Here is a 20,426-nt window from a genome sequence, read left to right on the forward strand (position 1 = left end):
CTTGGCGACGAGTTATGTACCGTTGGGGACAGAATCATAGATCATCACCCCCACTATTCCACCACGAGGAGGAAAGCCGGGCAGTGCTATCTCCTCCTGGAATGTGACGCATGACTAGGGGAGGCGAAGCAGTTCCGCGTGAGTGACAGAAGGGGGCGTCGACGACGCCAAATTACTACGATCCGGTGGGAAACGCCCGGTCACGGTGCTGGTTAATCTCATGTTTGCTACACCCACTTAAAAAGGGGAATACCACTCATTTTCAACATTGAACTATGTCAATAATACACCTTAGAGCTGTTGTGTGGAAATAAGAACTAAGCCCCCACCCCCCCCCCCCCCCCATCTGTGTTGCCTAGAACTGGAGAATTGATTGTTGGGGTCATGTGATCAGTGACATACGGACGGCGTACTCTTTGACTCCGCCCTCTAGGCTGCCTCATTCATAGAATGGGGAGTCCTCAATTCCAGCTGAAACAGTGCGAAGTTAAGACTTGTTAGAGAGTTGTTCTACAAAAACGTGCCATTTTGTGTCCCTCAGAACAAAACCGATTTGTAAATTTGAATTAAAAAAGATAAAATAAATCATAATTTAGTTTCCTTGATGTGTTTTCAGAACATAAGAACAATAACGTTTTTGTTTTAGAGGGTTATTTAAACACTTTTTTTTTTTCTAACTTTTTTTATCCCGCGATTTTTGTAACCCTTTTTTTTCACCCGGTGCCAATTTCCTAAGTGATCCTGGGCGCTACACCAGCATTCAATGTATGAGAGCCAACTGACCTTCTTGTCACCTGACAGGGGGGAGTTTCCCTGGTAGGACGTAGCGCGTAGAAGGAACACGTTATTCCAACCAGTTCCCTTCCCCTCCATCAGGCGCCCCAGCTGTCATGGGGGAGGCAGTATAGCGACCAGGATTACTACATGTTTTTGTGAGGGTATTAACTACCCTGAGACACGGGGAGAACATGCAAACTCCACACAGAGTAGGCCCTTTCACCAACCCCACCTAGGGTATGGGCGCTGATGACGCGGAGGAGAAGACACGCCCCCAGCGCCCACAGCGTCCCCGGCGGGAATCGAACCCAGGACCTTCTAGCTGTGAGGCGACAGCGCTACCGACTGCGCCACCGTGCCTTTTAAACACCTTTTTAAACACAAAAAATCATGGCCTTGGATTTATGCATACATGGCCTCGGCCTGTCCCTCTGTATGACTGTTCAACTTTGACCAGATATTGAGCCCAAATTTTTTTTAGTGTTGAATTTCTTACCATTGAGCTAATAGAGCCTGCCTGCTTGCTCAGGGGATAAATTGAATGTTGACCATCAGGGTCAACATTCGTGTCAGATCCTGTGTCTAGGTGAGACATGACCTTTGACACGATCTAAATGTCTCAATAGAAGAGCAGGGAGACAAAATACAACCACCCTGATTGCATCAGTTATATCGTATTAACATACCATACAGATTGGACAAAATTACTTTTTATTAATCCATTTAGACCGGGAACGCATCTGTGTCATTTTTTGGCTATTCAAAAACAGCAGATCTACAAGCTCATAGCTGGTAGATCTGCATTTTCTTTTTGAAAAATAGTAAAACATTTTCTTTTGCACATAAAATTGTTAAACTCAAATATTTTCAGGGGATTCTACAAATGTCTTTTAAATCCTAACAGTCTTTTGAAAAAACTTATGTTGCTATAATATCAGTGATTCTTAAACTCTTGTATTTGGCCGCGGACCCCCCATCACACAATATTTTGTTCCCCCCCCCCCCCCCACCAAAGCAAAGATTTTAGTTAAAAATGTTCGCTTTAAAAACATATATTATCAAAGATTTGCACCAAACCAACGTAAAATAGAAGATCTGCAAGCTCATAGCGTGGCACCGAGTGCCGCGCTATTAGCTTGTATGTCTGCTATGTTTTTGAATAGCCAAAGAAATCTAAAAATGACACGGATGTGTTCCCGGTCTTAATGGGTTCAAATAAAATGGGCATAAACTAGGCTTAACCAGATCATCTGTACGTTGTCATTTTAGCGTCATTACCTGAACTTGCTTTCGAACACTCCAAAGGTGACTTGGTCCCCTGTCTTCAGGCTCAGCGATGTGTTCTCTGACAGACGCCCGCCATTGACAAATGTCCCGTACTTCGAGCTGTCCTTCACTGTTAGGGTCTGTGGGGGGATGGAAGGACAACCATTTACGTCACTGTTTCCCAAACACCAAACAGTGAACCCATTTATATGGGTCACAAGTAAATATCCCTTTTTTTTACCATTTCAAATGTTTGAAAAAAATCTTAACGTTTTCTGAAATTAAAATTTCAAACCTTTCGCAAGAGAATTTCATGAATTACAAACAAAACTAAAAACTAAAAACTACAAGCGCACAACGTGTCACATCGTGACACGTTGTGAGCTTGTAGATCTGCTATTTTCACTAGTTTGGGTCCCATATCAAATTTCTCTTTTGGGTCTCGGGCTAAAAGGTTTGGGAACCATTAGTCTACATTATACATGTCAGGTATTTCAATAATCCGCAACATTACAACTGACATAGTGGAAAGACAATATTATGATCCCAAAAAAGATCACGCAAGTGGGATATAGGGACAAGAGCGCAGAAGTTAAAACGCATTATTTTCCTTTACATAATAAACTTGATATAATACCATTACACTTACATTACACAATATTCGCTTTGATAAGTTAGTCTACTCATATAGCCACGTAGGTAGATAAACACATATCATGCGTCGGTGGGGTATTACTTTGCCTTTCCAAAATCAAACTGTTGAATTTGAGCCACTGTACCACTGAGCAGAAAGCTAGTTTCCAGTCCAGTCAGTGTAGGCTGACCAATGCAACAGTGCAATGGCGCCATCTACTGTGCAAGACCACCATCACAGAGGATGAAATAAACGTATTTTTCCAGGTTAATAACATACACACAATAATGATGAACACAGAGAATAATAAAGTGCTTCTCAACCTGTGGGTTGGTATCCAAAACAAGGCTGTGAAATCCTTCCAGGTAATTAATTACATTCACCCGATGTTTTAGGTCTAATTTCGTTTTGGAGAGCTGGGATTCGTAGTTGGCTTTTCCGCCCTCCAACCATAGTGCACGGCAGCTGGTCTGACCTCCAGCTGTGCTGCTGCATATTTGACCTCTAAAGCAGGGGTGTGATGCAACTTTGATGATGGAGAGGGCCACTATGTTTCCACACTCACTCCAGAGGGCCACATTGCATATACTGTCGGGCCTGTTCTATGTCACACAAAAGTGTCCAATTCCAATTCAGAAATAGCAAAAAAATAAATCTGAATTCCAATTAAAAAAATAGCTAAAATAGCAGATCTACAATAGGGGTGGGACGATATGGGTACCTCACGATACGATATATATCACGATATTAGGCCCACGATAACAATATATATATATCACGATATTCGACGATATTCGATATATTGCGATATCACGATATTCAATATATATTGCAAGAAATTTCACCAACGATATATCACGATATCTGAAAATATCGATATATTGCGATATCACGATATATTGCATGAAATTATATCATGAAACGATAGTCCTTGTATTCAATTCATAAACACATAAAATAGCACCAAACAGTTCAAAATCATCATTAAACAACGTATTACAAACTTTAAAAAAAACATATAATAATAAAATCGATATTTTTCGGCAGTATATCGATTAGTTATCGCGGGAGAAAGTATCGCGATATATCGCGATATCGATATATCGTCCCACCCCTAATCTACAAGCTCAAAACGCGCCACGCTGCGACGCGTTTTGAGCTTGTAGATCTACTAGATCTGCTATTTTTGCTACTTTTGCTACTTTTGTGTGACATGAAAGGGCCCGACAGTATATGCAATGTGGCCTTCTGGAGTGAGAGTGGAAATATATCATCAAAGTTGCATCACCCCCTGACGTAAAGTGTCTTGAGATAATGTAGGTACAGTATTTGATATAAATAAAGTGGACTGAGGTGTGTGAGGTGTGTGAGGTGTGTGTGAGGTGTGTGAGGTGTGTCTCACCTGGTCAGTGGCAGTGAGGGTAGCGTGAGCTCTGCTGATGGACTGGTCACTAGACAGCAGGATGTCACAGTTCTTGCGTCCCACGACATGCTCTTTACCAGGGAGCAGGTAGTGGCTCTCACCTGCCAGGGTACAAGCTAACAGTCAGTGGACCTTTTACAGCACTATTCAGTGATGGAAACATTTTTCGACCCTGCGGCTTATTATCTATGGATTTTTACAGCAAACGGCCACTAGGGGACCTCCTAAATCTATGGATTTTACACCCGTGGCTTATAGTCCAGTGCGGCTTATATATGTACAAATCATTCAATTTAGCTGCTGCGGCTTATATTCAGGTGCTGCTTATAGTGCGAAAATTACGGGTACTCAAATGTCTTACTTAAAGTAATACTAGGTAACATTTTCAACAAAACTAAAGTTAAATTGTATATCTTTTGTGAGTGGCAAAAGTTTCACAACACCCACTCCATGAATTTCACCCCCGGAAGCCTTTTATTTATATATTTTCTATTGAACGGTGACGGGGGGGACTTTCCCGGGAAAATGACGTCATCTGGCCGGAAAACGGAGGCGGAAATGCACTGGTTTCCTGTTTGGCCAGGAACTACCGCAACGGTTTCCTGTTTGGCCAGGAACTACCGCGCTAATAACAAAAAGGAACCTCACGCTGATTTTAAGAGAATGTAGGATTGGAAGATCGAAAAAGAACAGAAAAAGAAAACGCAGCTCATGGTAACTAATGCTCCACTGGCTAAGAGAAACGATCCACAGATAGTATAAAACAATTAAAAGAACGCTTTTTGAAACGCTTCCGGCTTCCGGTGAAAACAAATGGAATTCTGGGTAATCGAGGACTACGGAAATTGTATGCAGTGACGGTTGTGACCAGCAGAGGTTGCTAAAAATCGTTATTTGTGAATCTGCATTGTACAACTTTAAGTAAAAGTATCAATTATACTGCATGGTGGAAATATATACTCTGTCACAAGTAAAAGTCCAGAATTCAAAATGTACTTTGAGTAAAGTATAAAAGTATTGACATCAAAATGTACTTAAAGTACCAAGAGTAAAAGTACTCATTATGCAGAATGTCCCATTTCTAGTTTTCAAATGTATAAAAATGTTTGGAAAATAGCAGATCTACAAGGTCACAACGCGTCACAACGTGTCGCATCGCGACGCATTGTGAGCTTGTAGATCGGCTGTTTTCAAATGGCCGAAATGGATGTATGGCTAAGTGGTAAGTGGTTAATGTAAGTTTTGTAATAATAATCCCAAATCTGCAAAGTAACTAAAGTTTTCAAATAATTGTTGTGGAGTAAAAGTACAATATTTGCTTCTGAGGGTCCCTGGAACAACACATTTTGAGATGGGGGTCCGCACCCAAAGAGGTCCTTGCCATGAAAATGTTTGAGAACCACTGATTATAGTTTTTTTTCTTCAAAAAACTGTTTTATTTAGAAGACATTTGTAGAATAGGCTCTATGCACAACAGCCATATTATCCACTTCCGTCACAGGTGTTACCAATGATACTAATGAAGGCTCTGTTCCATTTAGTGTAGCACAGTGGTTCTCAGATTTTTCAATTTCCACGACCCCCAGAACTCTGAGAGTTACGGGTCCATTTAGTTACACACCCGTAAGGGCCCATTTGGAAACCCCTTAAGTCAGGGGTCTTCAACGTTTTCAGGCCAAGGACCCCCTAGCTGAGAGAGAGATGAAGCAGGGACCCCCTCTATATTGTATACAATTGTGTTTCAGAACTTTTTTTGTTTACTTGGTCTGCTCTTTTTCCCCTCTACACCTATACCTCTTTGCCAAAAAATAGCAGATCTACAAGCTCACAACGCCTCGCGCTGCGAGGCGTTGTGAGCTTGTAGATCTGCTATTTTTGGCTAAAGTTCTCCTCAGAAAAGGGATGCTAAGGTTCAAGGTAAGGTAAAAAGGTATGGCAAAAATAAAATCATATCACACAAAGATTTGGCGGAGGACCCCCTGTAGTAACTCTGAGGACCCCCTGCCTTAAGTTAAGGAACCATGAGGGTCCCTGGACCCAAATTTGAGACCCACTGGTGTAGCAGAGTGTTTCCAGTGAGTCAACATGCACAATATCAGCACCATGACTCTGTTTGACCAAGAATGGAACAGAGCCTTCATTAGTATCATTGGTAACACCTGTGAATGTCTTCACAATATGGCTGCTGTGCATTTGAGTTACAAATGTTTGCTTTAAAAAAAGATATATTCAAAGATTATAGACTTAGGGCTTGGCAAGCATTTACATCAAATATAACAACAGTCTTTAACCAGAAATACCTCTATCGATGTTGTGGGGATAATTATTGGGGCTTTCATAAAATATTTACACAATGAGGTTTTTGATCATCAGTAATGCTGCTATATAACAACTAAGTTGGTAAAAGCAAATAATATAACAGCTAGAAGAACAGCCAGGAAAGTCCAGAAAATCCATCACTTTACTGTAGACTGTAAAAGCAGACCACTAAACAAGACAACAGAACTATGTTTAGATACTTTTACTTTACTGTGAGTATTTCCATGTGTGGATACTTTATACTTCTACTCCACTACACCTCAAAGACTGTATATAGTTCCCCCCCATACAATTATTTGACAGCTTTAATTGTTTACTAGTCACTTTGCAGATTGAGATTATTATGACAAAACATACATTAGTTTAGTTATAAATAATTATGCATTATTATAGGTTAAACTACTCAGCAGCACATGAGTAATTCAAATCAGCCCCATTTTTACCAGCTGCAATATTAAAAGTGATGATGAACACATTAATGCATTTACTATAATCCAATAATATCCTTGGATCTAGACTATCATAGATGTATTTAATAGAGTCTGATTTTTACTTTTGTAGATGTGCACATACCAAAATCGATAAAATACATATATGATAGTCTTGATCCAAGGCTAAACCAATAATATGAAATGAACCATTCTGCATAATGAGTACTTCTATACATTCTGTACTGTATAGTCAAGTAAAATGTAACAATTTGAATACAGGACTTTAACTTGTAACAGAGCATTTCTGCATTGTGGTTATTTTACTTATCATATTTAATAAAAAAAAAAAAAAAAAATAATAATAATAATAATAATAATAATAATAAATACAATTATAATAATATTACTAAATATAATAATAATAATATATACTAAATATAATATAATAATAATAATAATAATAATAATAATAATAATAATGAGTACTTCTTCCACCACTGACTGCAAATGGGAAGAACAATATTGAATTGTCTGTCTGGTTCATAAACAACATAGTGACACTTCAGTAACATCGTGGCCCAATTGTACAGTTTGTCAACCCTTTTCTGATAAAAAACCCCCGATCTGTTCCTTTAATTTGGACCTAACTTCACTTAAAGTGTTGTTTGACTAGATCTGAAAGCAAAGATGGTGGTGAACTACTTAACCCAACGATCTGAACTCACCTCCGGCTTCCAGGTGCTTCAAGATCCACATTCTGTCAGAAAGGACAACATTCACTACATAGATGATACTGTATATAGATCAGATGTATGAATATGTGGGTTGTATGATCCAGACGCATCCAGGGGCTTCTGTTGTCACTGCGAACCACAGCAACTTCCGCGCCAATTCATGACGTCAAATTTACGCGCCACGCAAGCGCTCACATGACGTTCGTCTGTCACAAGCGTCATGGCGCGACTTGTTCCTGTTTTTTGAAAGTTTTACATTTACAACCAGTACATCTACTTAAACGTTCAAATTTCAAATATAAAGTACTGACCCCCCCGGCCACGGATGTTACAAGTTAAAGCGCATAAGTCTAAGTACCCGTATCTTCCGTATTGTTCAATAAAAAGGTTTTTAATCCGATCGCCAGCCATTTTCTATTAAAGCATATAATGTATCAGTGTGCAATACACCTGGCAACCGATAGGGGCGCAGAGAAAATCTTATGGAGAAAATTCGAAATAAATGGCCAGCGATCAGATTAAAAAGCTTTTTTTTTAATAATACGGAAGATACGGGTACTTAGACCTATGTGTTTTAACTTGTTACATCCATGGCCGAGGGGTCAGCATCAATATTTGACATCTGAACGTTGATGTAGATGTGCTGGTTGTAAATAAAACTAAAAACTAAAAAAAACAAGACCAAGTAGCGCCATGACTGTCATGCTATGATGACAGTCATGTTTCAGGACTAGCGCCACGCCTGATCTTTATTGACAACAGAAATCACACACAATGTTGTTAGTGATGTGTTAGTGATATGACAACCAGTCACCACATGGTGTCACCAAAGTACCACACAGAAGACCCTTGACCCGTGGTTCTCAAACCTTTTCAAGTCAAGGACCCCCAAATTGATGTATCTGGCTGTGGACCCCTATCTGTTTTGAAGATGTATGTAAAAACAATATTTAAAACAATATCCACGAATAGCAGATACACAAGCTCACAGCGTGGCACAAAGTGACACGCTGTGAGCTTGTATATCTGGTATTTGTGAATAGCCAAAATATAAAATATGGATAAAGTGGTTAAAATGAGAAAATTGAGAACCAATGCCCTTGACAGTGTGCGTGAGCTTTAAACAATTTAATTGGATTACAAAAGTTGGTGCTGTCAATTGTGATATTCAGGGCTATTTTCAAAAGATTAAAAAATGTTTTAGACATACAGTACATGACCACTTCAGCTCTATTTAAACTTTGGCTATTTGAAAATAGCCGATCTACAAGCATAGCCTACAACACATTGCATCTGCTATTTTCAAAATATATATTTTTTTAATTGTACACATGATAAGTTGTGAAATGGGACATGCTGCATAGTAGGCCTACTTTTACTTTTGGTACTTTAAGTATATTTTGATGCCAATACTTTTGTACTTCTACTCAAGTCATGAGTGATTACCGGACTTTTACTTGTAACATAAGAGTATTTCTTCTTTACAGTATAGATACTTTTACTTAAGTAAAAAATGTGAGTAGCCTATACTTTTTCCACCACTGCCTGAAATGTTAATGTTTCTGTCCATCCTCATGTTTCTCAATGTGAGACAGTGAGTCTACTCCACATAGTGTCCAAACCTCAACCTCGTCATGACCACCTGTTCTCCTGTTCCACAAAGTGACGTTCCCTCCACTAACACTATTTCAACCTATCCTCTCTTTTCCCTCTCCCACTGATTCTGCCACCTCCTAGCTATCTCCTCCTTTATTATTCTGTGGTACTCAGAGATGCCCAAGGGGCCTCTGCTATGCCCACATCCACCTCCTCTCTCCTCAAGACTGTGGCTGCCACATCAACAGCCACGTTGCCCTCCACACATGAGCTGATATCTAGGGTTGCCAAACGTCCCTTGAAATAAGGAATGGTCCCTTATATTATTTGGAAACTAAAAGGCGTGTCCCTTATTGGTCTGATAAGGGACACACTTTGTTACTTAGGCCTACTTGTGGGGAATCAATCAACGGCACACATCTTACAAGTTCAAACAGCTCATATACATACGTATACTATAGTAGGCCTACAGGTTGTTACTATAATATACCAAAACTGTACAATTATCTTTTTTCTGGGTGCCTATATTTGAATTTCAGGTAGTTGGCAGCCCTAGCTGGAACCCATTAAAAACTCACTCTACTTCCAGGTCTTGCAACAGAACGTGTTTTTTCTTTTTTCTTTTTTATCTGTTTATCTTTACTGACAATAGAAATCAAATAGAACTAAGTAATTAAAGGGGCATTTCACTTTAAAACACTTCTTGGGTCATTTTAACATCTACTCTAACTGTTGTGTGCACCCAGACATTACTCAAGTTGCTTGATAATAGATATTTGGTATACATTTTATCATACACGCCCTCCTCCTATATACTGTAAACCCATTGGTAACTCCAAACCACATTTTAACCATGTTAGGGGGTAGTGTTCTTTTCAATTACCTTTTTCATTCATTTTATTTTATTTTATTATATTTTTTATTTTCCAAAATAATTATTAAGACAATGAAATTGTTATATTTTTTATTATTACTATTATTGCTGCTAATACCATTAAACATATTTTCTATTCTTATCAGTACATAGTGCATTACTTTGTCCTTATTTTAAGGTTAGTGTTAGTGCGGCGGTCTCATAAACTAAGAGGAATTAAAGTGGTGAAAGACTCGCACACCACAACAATATGCAAGGATGACCCCTTAGACAGACACTGGAACAATTAACTTTTTTCTTTATTTATTACATGCTCAACCACGTGCTAAAGTGCATAAGTGATAGGAGGACAAATGTTTCGGTCAAAAGACCTACTGTATATGGCACTGTCGTCTTTCACCACTTTAATTATTCTTAACAGTGCACAACATGTAACAATAGAGGAACCTTGAACCTTGAACTTCCAATTTAGCAAAGTTTTACTCAGGCCCAGTAGAGAAGTTATTGGCCCTGTTATTCTGTTTTCTTCATGGTGGATGCCATCTCTCATGAGGGGCGGCCATAGCTGAGTGGTTAGTGAGCCCGCCTAGGGAGCCAGAGGCCCTGGTTGCCCCAGGTACGATTCCAGGCCACGCCAGCATATGTGTCGATAAAATGAAATTTGTCCTTGAGCAAGACTCTTAACCCCTAATTGCTCACAGACCCTCATTGGAAACAAGCCCGCAAGGACTTTCATGAACGTCCTGTTAAAAGGAATTATCTTTATCCTCTCTGTTCTGAGTTAATATGCTCATTGCTATGGGCTTCCTGTAAGGGTTATGGCGTCACACAGTGAGACCAGGACTGCTCTTCTTTGAATAGACATGTGTGTCACTTGGCAAGGTGACAAGCCATGCTAATACTGTAAGGCCAGGTGGTGGCAGTGTACACTTACCATTGTTATAAAGAGGAACACACATGTACAGTAGTATAGTTTAAAATACTGTATGATACGTAGTTGGTGAAAGTAGATCTTATAGGATTATCATGTGAACACCTCGTCTCACAGATGCTTTTTTAGTGTGTGAATTTGATTCACAACATAACCAGAGGACTCAACAGTAAAACCTCCAAAACCTGCTCATAATACTGATTAAACCCACGTATACAATTACCCTGAAATGGTATATTTTCATGTATGCTTTATTTAGCCCACAATATCTTGTGACCTTGATAGCTCTGGCAACTATTACTGAGTGGTGAGACAGTGAGCCAGGGGTGACCCAGTGAAATGTGTAAATTCATTCAGCATTCTGACCACTGCATGTCATTTAAATACCAGCATGTAAAGTCTATATCTGTCACATTTAGAGAACATGCACGAAAACATTGGACAAGTTAATATTTTTTCCCCCTTTTCTTAATGGAGCATTCTCTTTAATATCCATCCATGCATGAATGATATTTATACATTCATGTGTGGTATTACGTCAACATTAGTTTGGGTCTATAGTGTTTTGCTCACATTTTGCAAGCAGTAATGTCAAAATGGGTACTGTGGGAACAACTAAAAACGATTAGAAAAAACGACATCTTCTCTTTCACACTTACAGTACATTTTGTAATTTGAGGCAAGAAATAAAATGGGAAAACTGTAAAACCTTTCAAATGTATTTATTATTTTCGCCAAATACAGCAAATGCATTTTCAATGCAAAATGTGATTACAATGATCATACATTGAAGGTGTGAAAAAAGTCACATTCAGTCAGAATTATTCAACTCATATTTTTTTGTCAAACTGTTCACATTTTAGGTTCAAGACTATAATAACCATATTGGCTTGCTTTCTGCTGACAAATTCATCATTTCTGTTTTAGTGTTTATACTTCTGTTTACTGTTATATCTGTTTCTTCCGATTCCATTCCAAACAAAAGTTGGAAGGGGCACATTGTTTCAAATGCATTTTTTATTTCATATTGAAGGACTCTTTCAAGACATTCAATCCTTGTTCTGTTATGATGCTCCTTCTGGCCTCTGGAATATCAGCTGGCTTGGCATTATTCAGCAAATGTCTTTTCATGCTTATTTTGAAGAGCTTATTCTGTAGATTTGTTCTGCAATGTTGAGTTTTCACTTTAAATGGGACCTTTAAAGAAAAGTCTTTAGATTTCTCCATTCTTCATTGAATTTACTATTTGTAATTGTTTGTATTTGTAATTGTTTGTCTCAGCTGTTTAACAGATATGTGTCCTCCTTTCAGACCAGGTAAATAGTATTTACAGTTACCCAGTCCACATCTTTCCAAATTCATCTCTCAATTGTTCATCCGATTGTGTGACATCTCGTTCACACTTCATTTTGACACTGTATTTTCTTTTTCTGTGTCCCGAGTCATTTTTGTGTTCATTTGCTTAGCTTATGGACAGTTCAGTGTATTGTTCGCATCCTGGGTGATTTCTCATTCAAGACCATTAATGTCACTAAGAATGTCCACTTTGGATTTCTCTATACAATTAATGTTTTTGCCCTGTCTCCTGAATGTTCTCTCTTCTTCTTCTTTTTTTGGCTCTTCTCTTTTCTGATGCTTCAGATGATGCAGTAGCAGTAGCCTACACACTGTTCATAGCTTTGTTATGGTCAAGAAGACGATCATAACATTTGCTTGCATTCTGCTTACAAGGCAAATTCATCTGTGAATTCCATGTCCTTGTCAATTCAGAGCTGCTTGTTCAAGTACAAATGTACATTTACAATTCATAATCATTTAGCAGATTCCAGTTCCTTTCCAGTTACATTCTGTTAAATGTTATGTCTGTTGCTTCAGATGCATTTTTCATTTTATATTGAAGGTCTCTTTCAAACCATTCAATGCTTGTTCCTCTGTGATGCTCCTCCAGACCTCAGGAACATCAGCTGGTTTGGCTGTAAATTCTTCAGCAAATCTCTCATTGTATGTCACCAGTACATACTTCCAGTAGTCAGATGCCTCTGTGGAGGGGTCTGGTTGAATGTTCCATTCTGGATAGTAAGTGCGGTATTCTTTGTAAGGATGAGGTTCCCAGTTGGTTTGTGTGTTTCCGAATGTACCATTACCATGCACATCTGTCGTACACAGTGATTGAGCCAGCTTTTGAGTTCTCCGAGATCTGTATTCACCAAGTCCTTGTGGCCGATGCACAGATGCATGATGTAGTGCATGTTCTTTACCTCCGGCCTCACATGGAACTTTACAGAAGGGACATTGTTTTCCACAGCCAAACATCCGCTTGAAGAGCTCATCCTGTGGTTTGATAGGAAGGTTGTTCAGTGTTTGAGTGAGTGTTTGAGTGAAGTCTTCAGTGTTTGAGAATTCCTTCTGGAGTTGTTCTTTTAATTCATGCAGCGATGTCTTGAGGCTTTCTGTAAATGGTCGGCATCTGCTTTTTATTTGAAATAATGCTACCTCTACATCCTCCTTTGAAATTGAGATGTCCTTCACTAAGTGTTTGTGCATGTTGTCAATGAGTTTTGGGATGCTTTCATTGTTATCTGGCAAAGGAGAGCCATCCTCTCCAGTTGATGCTGAGTCAATTGCTGCTGTTATCTTCTCAACTATTATTGTCAGATTATCACTCTTCAGTTTGCACAGACATTTGTCCTCTGACATTTTTGTCAGGATGTGTTCAAGTATCCAATCCTTGACATAAAGTTCATAGTTGCTCATGTACTTGAGAAAACAACTGAAGTCTTTTTGCAGCAATTCTTTTTGAAGGGAATACTGGAAGTATGAACGTGAACTGTATTCTGCTGAATGATCGCTTGTCAAAATTGTATCCACGATGTTAATTCCTAAAGCTCTGTTGATATAGTCTTCCATGGCTGGTTTGATACAAGACTGACTAAAATCAGTTGCTTTGCGTTTGCAATCATCTTTCTCTTTGTACAAGTCTAGGAAATCTAATAAGTACTTACTTTTGTACTTCTCCAAGCGATTCTTCGGGCTATTTTCCATCAGGAATATTCTGTGCATTTGAAGGAATTCCCTTGAAGCAATGCCACAAATGTGAAATGTCAGGTCAACATCAAACTGAGCATTGCCTTTGTTGCTCGTGCAGCTTTCTTTAAGGTAACTCTCAATTTTTTCCAGAAGGTCTCTTGTGAAAGTGTCATTGTAGTCTTTGTTTGTTTTTGCTGTTTCAAGCACAACCTTTGTGCAACTATCAATTACACGTTTGGAGATGCTCTACATTTCTCTTTTCAGGTCTTTTACGAAGAGCTGATTCTTAATCCACTGAAGTCCAGAATTCATCTCCAAGTGTTGAGTTCTCACATTAAATGGTTCTTTTCCGATTTCTAGCAAGTCTTTCTCCAGGTTTTCATTGACATTACGATTTGCAAAGTGTTTTCTCAACTGCTGGCGAATATTGGCAGATATGTCTTGCTCTTTCAGACCAGATATATTTACAGTTGCTGCAGTCCACATCTTTTCAAACCTGTCTTTCAGTTCTTCTTCATCTAGTTTCACACCTTTGCAATCACCCAGGCACTTCATCACCTGTTCTTCAATCAATTGTCTTCCTTTCTTTCCAATGTCTTCAGCCCTTTCTGTGTTTATTTTGAGCTCAAGTGCATAGTCCAATTTATTTTTCACTGACTGTGTGATTTCTCTTTCAAGACCATTGATGTCATTTAAAAATTCTGCTTTGTATCTCTCTATAATATTTACATGTTTGTCCTTCTTTTTGTAGTAGTTCTGAAGTTTCTCTCTCATTTCTTATTTTTGGATCCCTATATTTTGTGATGCTTGAGATTTTTTGCATTCCATCGGTGAGTGTCATTCTCATTTTCTGCAGTGGAAATCTCCAGTTCTGCCTCTGTTTGCCAAGAGAGGATCTCTTTTCTGAATGCCCATTCCCACTGATTATACTCTTTGCAAAGGTTGTCATAGGCCTGAGCCACAAGAGTGTTTCTGAAGCTAAAAATAAAGTTTTCATATTTCACTGCTTTCCAGAGGCTGCTCATCCATTCCAGAAAGTCAGGAATCTGTGAGGCCTCAAAGTTTTCTCCACTTTTTAGGGTCTGCAGAAGGTTATTCTTGAAATCTGATACCGCTTCACTGTATCCTGTGTTCACTGGTGCCATGGGGGGTGTCCCATGCCATAGTCCTGGAATGTACCATGTGTTTTTCTCGATGTCATAATCTAGCACATCTGTGAATGATTTAATAGAAGACTGGTTCTCCATTCCGGCTGCAATCAGTGTTGCTTCATTGAGCTGATCCAAGAGATGTTTTCTTTCTGTCAGGTTCTTGCTTTGGGCGGCGACTCCAGCAACATTTTGGTGTACAAAATGACAAATTGTCTTTTTGCCAAGTTGCTTCATCCTCAAGAATGCATGAGTTGCTATTTGCAGGATATCTTTCATTTCTGCTGCATTCTCCATTGCAATGTTAACAATAGTGACATCACTTAAACCAATGACCAGGGTTGCAAGCTGGTTGTCATGCGCATAGCTGTCTTCTAGTTGTGCCAACTCAGGAGACTTCAAGCCCTCTGTGTCGATGATGAGTATAAAGTCACAATTCAAGTTGCTCTTCATATCTTCTCCAATTCTGAGGAACTGCATGTGAGCTCCTCTGGTGCATCTACCACTGCTGACAGGAAACTGTACACCAAACATGGTGTTGAGCAACGTTGATTTCCCTGAACTTTGTACACCCAACACAGTCAGCACTAAGAGTCTGCTCTTACCTCCAACTTTACTGTTGAGCTCTGTTAGCACATCTGTCACCCACCTCTCTGGTATGTTGGAGGTATCACCATCCAATAGCTCTAAAGGATATCCATCTAGGAGCATTTCTGCAGCTAGTTGAGGCAGAGAACGTATCTCATCAGGAGCTTTAATAGAGCTGTAAAAGGAAACCTCGTAGATTTGTCCTATCTCTCTCATGTAATGCTCTAATCCCAAAGAGCAAGCCAAAAGTTCTTGATCTAACTTTAAGATTTGTGTTTTGTCTTGTTTCTGGCAGTGCTCTTTGAAGTCACTGCGCAGTTTGGACAACTTCTTCCGTGACTGTGAATCTAGCTTGAGTTTCATCCACTTGAGAAAGTAATCTCTTTTCTCTTTTTCAGTTGTGGATAAGGATGCAATAAACTTCTTCATTGCTTTTGTTGATGTGTGTTTGCTTTGCTTATCACGGATTTCTTGTTTTTCCGTGCGTAGCTGAGCTTTGTACTCTTCTAAAGTAGTGTCATGGCCAGCGTTTTGCAATCTGCATTCTTCTTTCTCCAGATTAGCTAAGATTTTCAAATCTTCTCCTTGCAAAGGAAGCTGAGATTTCTTGTAATCTCCTATATTGCGAACACCAATGCCTTGCATGATCTCAAAAGCTCCTGTCTTTTTTAAGTTACATTTGCATTCATCCACACAAATGCCAAAATCAGCTGCTTTTGTAGACATGTTTTCAATTGCCATCATTGTTGGTTTATCTCTCAACACTTCCTTGATGGTTGTACCTAATTTCTTTGAAAACTCTGCAATGTTTATGTTCTGGCGTCTGATTATCACTTTGTGTGTCAGCTGTAAAGCTTGAATTGTCTTCATGACAGCTTCAAAATCCCCTCCAGCATTCCTCTTGAGATTACAGACAAAGAATAGTTTAGATATTACATCTTTTGGAAGAGACATCAATGCCTCGTGCTCAGTTTCTTCAACTCTGTCCAGGAAAAGAAAGGTGGCTGCTGACACATCAGAAAGAAATTCGAATTGGTCCAACTATTATCACGTGGGTGTGCGTGTGAACGCGTGTTCAGCGTTCCCCTAGCGTAGCTTCCTGGTTGCTATGTTGTTGTCGTCGTCAGGTGTGGGGGGGGAACAACAAAAGCCATCGCATCAAAGCCTCCTCCTCCTCCTCCTCCTCGCGCCGCCTCGCATCAAAGCCCCGCCTTGCGCCTCCTCCTCCTCCTCGCGAGGAGGAGCGCCTCGCGTAAAAAAACCACGCCTAAAACGAGCATACCTTTCCAATTTCCCAACGAATGCCAATTTCCCTGTGACATATACACTTTTACCAATCATTTCCCTCTATACCAGCAGTCATCAGACACTGGAGTATGGTGGTGTTTACCTGCAGAAACACATTGACCTCTGGCTGTAATTTGATGTTTTCACTTTTTGTTTTGGTAGACAGGGACGTTTTTGGGCTCAACCAAAACAAACAGTGGAAACACCAAAATACAGTAAGAAAGCAGTGTGTCTCTGCAGGTAAACACCACCACACTACTCCAGTGGCTGATAGCTGCTGTTATAGAGGAAAATTATTGGTAAAATCGTTTTGTTATGTAAACGCAGGGCAAAGTTTATACAATAACATTTAATTTTACTTGCACTTTGTAATACTTAAATGTTTTTAAAGCTAATACTCTTGCACTTTAACCTTAGTAAAATGTTTGACTGAGTAACTTTTACTTGGAGTTGAATAATGTTTTAACTCAAGTACTGTGGTTGAGTACATTGCCCACCACTGGTCGTAGATTACAGTATATGAGTGTTTAGCAACAGCTGTCACTGTTATTAGCCATTTGGAATCCATTAACTGAGATTTTCATACTTAAACTCAAAATAAATCATTCTTATCGTCAATCTGTAACTAAATAATAATAATAATGGATTTTATAATGCACTTTACATTTGTGAAAATCTCAAAGTGCTACAATAGGCAATTGCATAAAAAGACGAATCATCACACAATTAACGAACATCTAAGAAACTGAAAAAAACATGAGGATATAAAGCCTAGAGGGACATAAAGCCTAGAGTCAATCAACTGTGGTGCTCTCAGGTGGTCAGGGAGGGCGTCCACAGTTCGGGGGCAGCCGAGCAGAAAGCCCGGTCGCCCACGGTACGTAGGTTGGTCTTGGGGGTTTTGAGGAGGTTAGTGTTTGAAGAATGGAGGTTGCAGGTCGAGGGTTGTGGAGAGACTAATTCCTTGAGGTAGGAAGGAGCGTTGCCGTGAATGCACTACCCCCATTTGATTCCCTCAAAACGCCTAAAATGCCATGAATGTTTAAAACTATATAACTATATTGTAACATTTATGTATGAAAACAAAAGTTCATATGAAACAACATTTTTGGTTCAGAAATGTGAAAATTCTATGTAGGCCTATCCATGATTTTGCATGAACATACAATGGCAACCCTTTTTTTCTGACGGCTGGATTTTTCTGTTAAACTACATCATTTTCCTGCTTAATTTTACTTTTTACTGCTTACCTCATGACAAAGGTAAGAAATTAATAATAAGAAAATGTTAAAGTAATAATATTAACTCATTCACTGCTAGACTTATTTCTGGCTGCGTTTGCCCACTGCCAGAGATTTTTCATTGTAAAAAAAAGTACACGTGTCAGTATGTGTCTTTATAGAGTAATGTATGCTGTACCTTGATGGTCTTCTGTTTGTCTGTCCATTCTTAATACCTCTGTCATTCCTCCATGCTTCACTACCAAGAAATAAAAAATAAAAATATGTTATTAAAACAATAAAAACATTGACTGCAGCATACAAATTATTATTATTATTATTATTATTATTATTATTATTACCCTTATTCTCATCATCGTAGAAAGAAAAATGTTTAAATAGAGCTGGCAATACATATGTCTATCTGTAATAAAATGCACAAGAGAGGCTCAAATGAAAATTAATGAGACGCTTTCTCAAAAATGATTCTGTATCCAAAACTATTAACGTACTAACTAGAAATAATGAGAAACTTTCTCAAAATAATTTGTATCTCAAACTAATGACTCAGTATCTCATAGACAGAAATGAAATGTTCTCAAAATAATTTGTTAGTGGCTCAAAATAATTTGTTAGTAGCTCAAAATAATGAGAATATATCATTTTGTAATACTAACTCTGGTATTAAGTCATTATTCTGAGAAGGTGTCTCACAATGAATTACAGTATCTTTATTTTTTGTCACAACAAATCTATTGAATTTTGTCAACAATTACTCATTGAACAGACAATGGTAAATGATGTAGGTTATTTATAGCGCCTTTATCCAAAGTGCTTTACAATGTGCATTAGGTCTACATTCATTCACACACACACACACACACACACACACGCACACACGCACACACACAAATTGATACTCACTATTGGGAGGAAAATCCATGTTTGATGCATCCTCTAGGTCCATGCTGTTACTTCTCCGGACAGCTGGCAGGGGTTGTCACCTTCCTAAAATAATGTAATTATTTGAGGACATTTTTATTTTTGCCTAAATTAGTTCTTTCACCTCTGGTAAAATCGCCTACATCCTTTAAAAAAAAATTGTATCATGCTGTTCCCACCCCAGTCGTTTAATGGCCTATGTCAAGGGTGTGAGCTATAGGCCATTTTATGTTGTAATAAAATGGCCTATATTTAAAAAATGGCATAAGTCTGGAGTAAGGCAGGTTTACAATTGCCTAAATCAAAACAAAAATTGTCCTAAGTCATTTAATCCTCTTATGTTACATAACTGACAGACAGCGTTATTTGTATTGTATGTCAATAGTCATATATTGTTATAAACCTTTTTGGTGAAATGATTAAGAAATATCATAAAGTTTGTATTTGGTTCAGGTTTTTTTTGTTTTCTTTAAAACTTAAAAAACAGAGGCCATTATTTAAGCAAGGTGACGACATTCACACACAAACGGCAGAGGAAACAAGGCACCAACATGCTCAGAGCAGTTAGGCGTTCAGTGTCTTGCCCAAGGACACTTTGACACAAAGCCAGGAGGAGCGGGGGATCGCACCGGGAACCAGACGGACACTCTACTTCCTGGGCACCGCAGCACTAACACACAATTATGACATCAATTATGAAAACTAAAACTACTATGTTGATGCAAATGTTATGATTTTAAATCTTGCACAGCTTGTGCACAATCACATTTGGCTATACAGTATGTATCAACTCACAAAGAAGAAGGGCATGGCAGCAAAATAGTACAAATATTTACAATATTTGTAATATTACTTACCTACTGCAGCAGCTGAGAGGTGGATTGTTGAGACTCAGAAGCCTTTAGATTCTTCTCAAGTGGGGAGATGGGTTGGATAAGACTTAATATACAGTATTATCAGTGGGTGTGTTGGAGGTGGATTCTTTCATGACCAATCAAATTATAGCTTTCATTGGGCTGTGCTCAGTGCAACAATTCCGGTAATTGTTATGGAAACACCAGTTTGTCAAGGGCAAACTGGTGTCCTTGTGTGGGAAGTTCATCCACAACAAATATGGTACCTCAAACAGACCACAAGGAGACTATCAATGATTCATGAATAACATAATAGAGATAAATATATAATATGATCCATAGTCATAAATTATATTGCTTCCCAGAAGCTATTAA

The 20,426-nt window shown here is 38.7% G+C and overlaps 3 protein-coding genes across 3 annotated transcripts in view; all 3 read right to left on the bottom strand.

The window, feature by feature from the left end:
• Positions 1 to 7,966, bottom strand: part of nbn (nibrin) — a 44,355-nt gene extending 36,389 nt beyond the window's left edge. Inside the window, exons 1-3 of the mRNA XM_080426356.1 lie at positions 7,576 to 7,966; positions 4,080 to 4,201; positions 2,056 to 2,183 (exon numbers count right to left, since the gene is read on the bottom strand). Coding sequence (XP_080282482.1) covers positions 2,056 to 2,183; positions 4,080 to 4,201; positions 7,576 to 7,606 — 281 coding nt within the window. The 5' untranslated portion in view covers positions 7,607 to 7,966. The remainder of the gene's footprint in view (positions 1 to 2,055; positions 2,184 to 4,079; positions 4,202 to 7,575) is intronic.
• Positions 7,967 to 11,488: 3,522 nt separating this feature from the next.
• On the bottom strand, positions 11,489 to 14,179 carry LOC308083945 (interferon-induced very large GTPase 1-like). Its single transcript, XM_080426377.1, has one exon. The coding sequence runs from the start codon at positions 14,043 to 14,045 to the stop codon at positions 12,870 to 12,872; it is 1,176 nt and encodes a 391-aa protein (XP_080282503.1). The 5' UTR covers positions 14,046 to 14,179; the 3' UTR covers positions 11,489 to 12,869.
• Positions 14,180 to 14,422: 243 nt separating this feature from the next.
• LOC308083937 (interferon-induced very large GTPase 1-like) lies at positions 14,423 to 20,107 on the bottom strand. Its single transcript, XM_080426367.1, has 5 exons — positions 20,055 to 20,107; positions 19,745 to 19,867; positions 19,180 to 19,259; positions 18,455 to 18,514; positions 14,423 to 18,059 (listed from the first exon to the last, which is right to left on the bottom strand). Exon 5 carries the CDS (start codon positions 16,700 to 16,702, stop codon positions 14,804 to 14,806), a length of 1,899 nt encoding a protein of 632 aa, XP_080282493.1. The 5' UTR covers positions 16,703 to 18,059; positions 18,455 to 18,514; positions 19,180 to 19,259; positions 19,745 to 19,867; positions 20,055 to 20,107; the 3' UTR covers positions 14,423 to 14,803.
• Between the last annotated feature and the right edge of the window lie 319 nt (positions 20,108 to 20,426).

Source organism: Gymnoscopelus braueri (assembly GCF_963280865.1).
Source record: "Gymnoscopelus braueri genome assembly, chromosome: 4".
Lineage (NCBI taxonomy): Eukaryota > Metazoa > Chordata > Actinopteri > Myctophiformes > Myctophidae > Gymnoscopelus > Gymnoscopelus braueri.